Here is a 7,641-nt window from a genome sequence, read left to right on the forward strand (position 1 = left end):
ATCATTTTTAATAATAATAATATATTTTTTAATTAATTTAAATACATAATAATGGGATCTCTCAAAAAGGATAAACCAAGGAAAATAAGACAGATCTATGGTTAAACCGACGTGAGTTTGTACAGCTCCTGAAGACAATTAATTACTTTCTAGTGTAAGTAACAGTTCATGTAAACCACACTCCCTTCTTCATTTACTTATTTACAGGGCATAACCTAACAATTTAGATTTTTCCTAACTGGAAACACTTTTTTAGCTCCAAATAAACCCACTCCAAGTCCATGCTTGACCTCGTAGGTAGGCATGGACTTGGCTTATTTTCCTTGATCGTAATCGGTTGAGAAATGTAGCATAGTGCTTTTTATCAGGAAAAAACACAGCTCCCTTGCTGACTTGTTTACAAGCCAGTCTTGGCCTCTCCAATATTGTGGCACTGTTGACATACGGCGGTCAATGTGGCGTCTCCCTATGTATGTATTTCTTATAAAAGCAGCAGGCCCATAATTAGTGTGATGAGTGACACCTGTGATTGTCCTACGATGACGCCTGTGAAAAGGGTCCATGGCTCAAATGATTACTGTACAGCCAATGTTTGGCTTTCGCAGGTACTGCCTTCGATTTCAGCACTTATTACTGTCTATTCACACACACTGAGTTAAGCTGTGATGCAGTTATTCAATCAATGAGAGGTGCTGTCGGGTCTTTGTAAATTGGTCCCTGACATTTTAAAGAGTTAAACATGGCTCCCTCTGTCACACAAGTTCACTTCAAGTTCACGCACAAAAACAAAGAGTGACATTTTCTAAAAGAAGCAACAAAATAATTTCCGGAAAAACAAAATGTCCCGAGAAAGATAGAGACCAAGAGAAGAAAGAGATGTGGAAGAGAGCTCAGCCAAATGGACGGATCATGACAGGAGCTAATCAAATCATTTTGGATGAGCCGATGGCAGCAGAGACTGTGTGTAGTCAATAATACTATAATAACTTGATGTGGCCGATGCAGGGAACCAAGCTTCTTACAATTCAATTGCATTCATTCTTATGAGAGGAGTGGTGCTGGTGGAGTCTCCAAAACGTTCAAATAAACTAAGACATTATAACAATCATAGGTTAATTCTAGTTTTACATCTTAATACTATTATATAGCTAATATCTGGCAGCGCATTGAAAAAAACCTATGTCGTTAGTATTCACCAATGAAGAGGTGGATAACGGGGCATTTTGTGTTGAAAGTAACGGCCAAGTCCCCATTTGGTCCTTAAGGTGCCATAAAGAGGTAATCGTTTCAATATGGGCCAGGGGAACGCCAACGAGTCTGAAACCAAGGAGGCACAGCGCAACTAGGTCATCCCGTTTTATGTTGGCCGAACCGGCTATGAGTGGGTCTGTATGTACTTGCAGTACACGTGTGTGTACGTGTAGTTGTATGTGTGTATGTATGTGTGTGTATGTGTGCGTTTGTGTGTGTGCGTGCGTGCATGCATACGTGGGTGCTATGCGTACGTGCGTGTGTGTTTGTGCCGGGGGGGGGGGGTGGGAGGTGATAATTAATTCTTAAGAAAGTTGCGATGCCTTCAAGCCGGAGATAAGCTGGGAAGCTGGCAGGCTAATCCTGTAAGTGTGGCAGACCCCTCGTTGACATGGGGCGCCCTTGCGGGGCCTGGGGAGGCCATGCATTGTGGGGAACCACCTTGTGGGGACAGCTGATGTGCTGGCCTTAGCAGAACGCACTCTCAGCCAAACACGCCAGCCCGAACCCCTGGTACACTCTTCATGGGCGGGATAATGGAGGAAGGACTCAGGTGTGCACCTCGCAGCCAAAAGGTACTATGTTTTGATCTCCTGTGTCAAACGTTACAAGGATTCAATCCCTTTAATATGTCAAAAGGTAGCAACTAGGTTTGATTGGCTACAGGTAGACACAGAGGTAGTCATCCTCAATCAAGATGGGCCTATCCTATCCCCTGCATGCAGCAAACCATAAAAGCCTAGAAAACCATTACAAATAATCTGTGTGTGTGATAGAGATACACGATACACAGAGAGAGACCCTTCGACCCCTCACGCACACACACCCCTTTTCAGTGCATGTTTATGTGTGTTGTTGTGTAAGAACGTCCGTGGGAGTGTGTTCCACCTGGTCCTCATTCATAATTCCATTACGTGTGTGTGTCTGTGTGTCTGTGTGTGTGTGTGTGTGTGTGTGTGTGTGTGTGTGTGTGTGTGTGTGTGTGTGTGTGTGTGTGTGTGCGTGTGTGCATGTGTGTGCGTGACGTGTGTGTGTGTGTGACGTGTGTGTGTGTGTGTTTGTGGAGCGCGAAGCAGTCCAGTTGTGCTTAAGACCCTCTGTTATGCTTGTGTTGCCTCAGTGGAAATCATGGTGGGAGATGTAGGGACAGAGAGAGAGAGAGAGAGAGAGAGAGAGAGAGAGAGAGAGAGAGAGAGAGAGAGAGAGAGAGAGAGAGAGAGAGAGAGAGAGAGAGAGAGAGAGGGCATCATATCATATCGTTTTCTGTTCTAACAGCTAAAACAAACCCCTCACCAATAGGTACTCTCCTGTATCTGTGTAATGACACTATATACAGAATGGTATTGGAAGGGAGAATATATTCACTGCATCTCTAGTGACAAAAGGCATATCCAGAGACCTGTACCAAATGGCTAGCCGGTGAGCAGTCCATGCTAATTCAGAGCTAGTGACAGCATTGAAATGTTATATTCAATTGATGGAGGCTTTGATCATAGCCTCAGATAAATGTCATTAAAGAGCAAATAGCTCCTCACTCTCCTAAAAAACACCTCTTAGGTACTTATTGTCTGTTGTACGTCCTGGCACTTCTTAGCATTGTGTGGCATCTTATCCTAGCTATCCTGTTGTATACAGGGAATGGGTTAAGCTAGCAATTATTAGTGCTTGGGACTTGTTTCTATGAACATCCTTACTGTACCGAAAGCGATATATTATTTCTCTTTCTTCTGAAAAATATATTTGATTTGGATAAAACGTCTGCTAAATGCCCTGAATGTAAATGTAACTATTTGGTTGTAACTATTTTGACTCTTGCAGGTAATCTATGAACTTGGAGGATCAAAGCCAGCATCTTTACGGCTGGGAGTCAACCAACCCTAACCATTACAGCATATGCCCCCCATACATACAAATGTAAGCATGGGGGGCCGAATGGGAATTGAACTCTGTGAACCTTGACGATGTTAATACTGTGCTCCAACAGCTGAGCTCAACATGACAACCACATTCAATACTGATGTTTTCAACATTCAAACCGCCAAACGTCAGCAGTGACTCGAAGCATGAGAGATAGAGGTAGAGAGAGGTAGAGAGAGCGAGAGAGAGCGAGAGCGAGAGAGAGAGAGAGAGAGAGAGAGAAAAAAATGATATAGAGAATAGAGAAGCACTGACTGAGGCTGTCTCGTGAGTTCCGGTTATGCAGGAAATGGAATAAAAAAAAAGGTCACAAGCCAGTGCAATCCAATCCAGACAGGGAGAGAGACAAACCGACAGGGAGCTAGAGAGATCAACCGAAAGGGAGTTAGAGAGACAAACCGACAGGGAGCTAGAGAGACAAACCGACAGGGAGTCAGAGAGACAAACCAACAGGGAGTCAGAGAGACAAACCGACAGGGAGTTAGAGAGAGAGAAAGAGAGACATCAGGTTTGTTATGTTTGCATCCTATTTTCCAGGGTATCCTATTTTAGTATTTGGTACTTCAGTAATGTAAATGTTTTCCCATGCCAATAAACCTCTTTCAATTGACCTGAAATAAGAGATACAGAGAGAGAGAAACAGAGAGAGGGATACAGCGAGAGAGTGTGTCTGTGAGACAGAGAGAGAGAGAGAGAGAGAGAGAGAGAGAGAGAGAGAGAGAGAGAGAGAGAGAGAGAGAGAGAGAGAGAGAGAGAGAGAGAGAGAGAGAGAGAGAGAGAGAAACGGAGAGAGGAAATGACGTGGAGGGCATGGCCTTTCTCTCTAAAGTCATGCTGTATCATTGCAATAATCTCACCTGCATGGCAACATCTTTCAATAACCCACTTCCTGCCCCAACCACCTTTCCCTACATGACCCCTCACTGCTGATCGTAACCTCATCATGACCCCCTCACAACCTCATCCTGACCTCACAATGTGCGTCTGGCAGGAGGGAGGGAGGGATTGAGGAAGGGAGGGAGGGGCATGCTAGGAGGTTGATGTCTTTCCCAGATGTGTGTGCCCTGTTTTTGTTCCCACCATGGGGAGGGGAGCGCAAGCCACACTACATAAGACCCCTGACTGCGACACAGCACACACATGAAATAAGTAAAGAAACTGACACCAACACACACACACACGCACACACACACACGCACACACACACAGTCGGACGATTGATGAGCATTTGCACATGTGCATAAGACCAATCGAAGTAACACACACAACTATGCTATGCACACACACAGACGCACAAAAATGGGCACCCATCCAGTGTCCTCAGTCTAACCCCACAAACTGCAACTTTTTGCAGTTTGTGACACCTTGCCTCGAACAGGCCCATTAGATTAGCAATCAAAGCTTTCATTTTGCCTTTGCAGATGAAGACCAAAAGTTGTTCCTGCAAAGTGATGTGCCAGACATGTTGCATCCTCTTCGGTTGGAAACTTCTTTCAACCTCTTTTCCCATATTCTCAGTACCTCGGAAATTGGACTGAACAACCCACAATAGATAAGCAGTAGCGAGGCATAGATAAAGACAAGACAACCGAGGAGGTTTAACTTAAAACGTGAACTACCATGTGTACTACTGGTTACAGAATAACAACAGTGTGAGGATCCACTATTTAAGATGGATGCTTCCTTCACACACGCAAAACAAAGTGACATCCATACCGGGGGACACCCAGACACAATGAGGACCCACACGGTTCACGATTGACCTCCATTCACACAGAAACCTACATTCACATCCATTTGAGGACGTATGGCCGCTACATGCCGGAGGGAATCCCCATGTGAGAGAGACACAGGGTTCACAACCTCTACAACACACAGGGCTTGTTCTCTGTTACCATGCCGACCATTACCCAAGGGATTAGTGGCCAGAAGAGCACGCACATGAAGACACACACGCACATAAACACACAAACGCACACACGCACACGAAAACACACACACGCACACAAATGCGTGTTTATCACAAGATTGTGATGCTGGTAACTCCTTCTTTGGCCCATTATGCAATATGATGATCATAAGACTCCAAGGATGACTTGCTAAGGCAGAACATTCCGCCAAAATTATTTGGAAAGTTCCACCATTGTTTTTCCTAGTTTATGGGTTGAATTAAGTAATGTGGGGCAATTATGCAGAATGGTAATCATGCAGAATGGACAAAGAGTTGAGATGTGACTCTGATGCCATAGGCGTTAGTAATAACAAAGGATATGACAATTATTGAAAAACATTCAATCCAGTGATGCCAGTGGTCATGACAACACCGGAAGTAGTAGCAAAACGTCATCGCTGTACACGTTGGCACCGTCAAGGAGAACACGCTCCTGCACATGACCGTTTTGAAGCCCACAATTGCTTAATAGGCATTTCCGCTGTAAACGCGTATTAACGAAAGCAGCCTAGACAAATCTCCCCATTATCAGTCTGTTAAAACTATTACACGGTCCTACCATTGTTAATAATATGCAACAAAGGAAGTCAAAATCAATATGCAGCATCAATTTGTGCATTGATTTTGCAAGCATTTTTCAGCATGCCAAATCCAGCAGAAAGCTCCAGCAAGTAAATGACAGAATCCGCGGTGCAGCTGTCCGGTTGGCATGTGCGCTGCTCTCTTTTTTCCACCAGCACACACAAAAGGAGAACACGCACTGGAAACACCATGTGAGCCTGGTAGACAATGTCACACCGCAGAGCACACACTCAAGTCGGCTTCAGTACGAGAGCTGGGTCGCTAAGGATACAATTCGCCAACACGTAATAAACACAGGTAGGCAGTAGTGATGTGTACAACACACGTTTTAGGGCAATTCATTCTTGACCGTTTGCGGTGGCGCATTGGGGGCACATCGGTGGAAAACGTTACCGGGGCACATTCTGAAGAGAGCCGGAGGGACGTTACCTCAACGACCGCCACGCTCTATTAAAAACGGGGTCAAAGTAGGCTAGAAAATACTCTTTCAAGGAAATTAAAAACGTGGGAAATCCATATAACCGTCCATTGTGGGGTCTGCCACGCGTCTGGCCAAACGGTGGTCTCCATAAGGCGAGCTAGCCCACATTATCACCAACCAGTCCCTGTATTACTCACCACTATCACGGACGTCCTAACCGCCTCTGACACACTCTGCCGGACCTCCGCCGCCGTGCCCGGCTTGCTGAGCCGCTTGGTGAATTTCCGTACCTCGGACATTGTTCGTGTAGCCTTGTCTTGAAACAAAAAAATACCCTATTCCTGTGTCCAGTGTGGTGAGTAGGGACATGCCGCGGTGCACGAGCGCTACAGTGACAGCCAGATGTGGGGCTTCCCTCCTGCTGCCAGATGCAAAGTGGTGCTGGTGGTGGAGGCTGTTGGCTGGAGGAGGAGGTGGTGGTGGAGGAGGAGGAGGAGCTGAACCGGTAGCCGCCACAGCCAGTGGTTCTCTTGTTTAAGGCGGGGCTTCTTCTGCTTCTGTGAGATGAGCGGAGAGGCGCGAGCCCCCCGGCATCTCATTGCGCGAGCCGTTTACTGGTAGATGGTCATGTTGTCGCCTGACGCCCTCTTGTGGACCGGGAAGGGACGGCGAGTTAAATTGATGACATTATTATCTAAATACATTTAGGTCAGGATAAAAATGAATTGAAATGTTTTATTTTGTATGATAATGTTTTTATTGCAGATACGGATAATAATCAAATTAATGACAAATTATTTAGATTGTATTTAGTGTTTTCTACAGTTTGCCTACGGAGTAGCATATCAAATGAATTGAACTAATGGGTTATAGGCTGAATATTTGAGTGGGACGCCATTGCAGACGTAAATGGGGTGCCACACATGGACCTATAAAGGCGCAAATTGACTGGCTACGCATTTCCTTAAAATAAATGCTGCCACCTACCGGTCACTAACGACGACACATTCCCCGTTGAACCCCCCCCCCGTTGAATACAATGGCCTGTAATTAATCATATTTGGCTGTTTAAGATTTTATTAAGGTAAACCTAAATATAAAAAAAGAATATATAATACAATATTCAAATAAAAGAAACATGACAAAATAAAAATGACACCACGTTGTATTCGGACGGGGGATTAGCTCAGATGGTAGAGCGCTCGCTTAGCATGCGAGAAGTAGCGGGATCGATGCCCGCATCCTCCAATCTTTTTTTTTGTATGTAACGTTTTAACCGTAAGCAAACCAATGTATGCAGAGCTATGTCCATTAATTCGACTATTTTTATGGTGTTTCCAGTTCAGTTTCATCTTCACGAAAAAAAGAGACCCGCCAACCATTGTACCCAGAACGACAAGAACAATATCGTATACATGATTCTTTTTTTTTAACTTAACAGTTAACTATTGTTATGTTTACTTGTTCAACTTTTAATCGTTATCTACTACATTACGTTCAACTTTCCTTTGAGTTTTTA

The 7,641-nt window shown here is 44.7% G+C and overlaps 1 protein-coding gene and 1 non-coding gene across 2 annotated transcripts in view; one reads left to right on the top strand and one right to left on the bottom strand.

Annotated features, from left to right (window-relative positions):
- The window catches only part of dock11 (dedicator of cytokinesis 11), a 52,280-nt gene extending 45,670 nt beyond the window's left edge, over positions 1-6,610 (bottom strand). The window contains 1 exon segment of the mRNA XM_060035904.1: positions 6,320-6,610. Within this exon segment, the coding sequence (XP_059891887.1) occupies positions 6,320-6,421 (102 nt within the window). The 5' untranslated portion in view covers positions 6,422-6,610.
- Positions 6,611-7,297: 687 nt separating this feature from the next.
- Positions 7,298-7,370, top strand: trnaa-agc (transfer RNA alanine (anticodon AGC)). The gene has a single exon. It is a non-coding gene; the product is annotated as a tRNA-Ala (tRNA).
- Positions 7,371-7,641: the final 271 nt, after the last annotated feature.

This window comes from Gadus macrocephalus, chromosome 17 (genome assembly GCF_031168955.1).
Source record: "Gadus macrocephalus chromosome 17, ASM3116895v1".
In the NCBI taxonomy this organism is placed as follows: domain Eukaryota; kingdom Metazoa; phylum Chordata; class Actinopteri; order Gadiformes; family Gadidae; genus Gadus; species Gadus macrocephalus.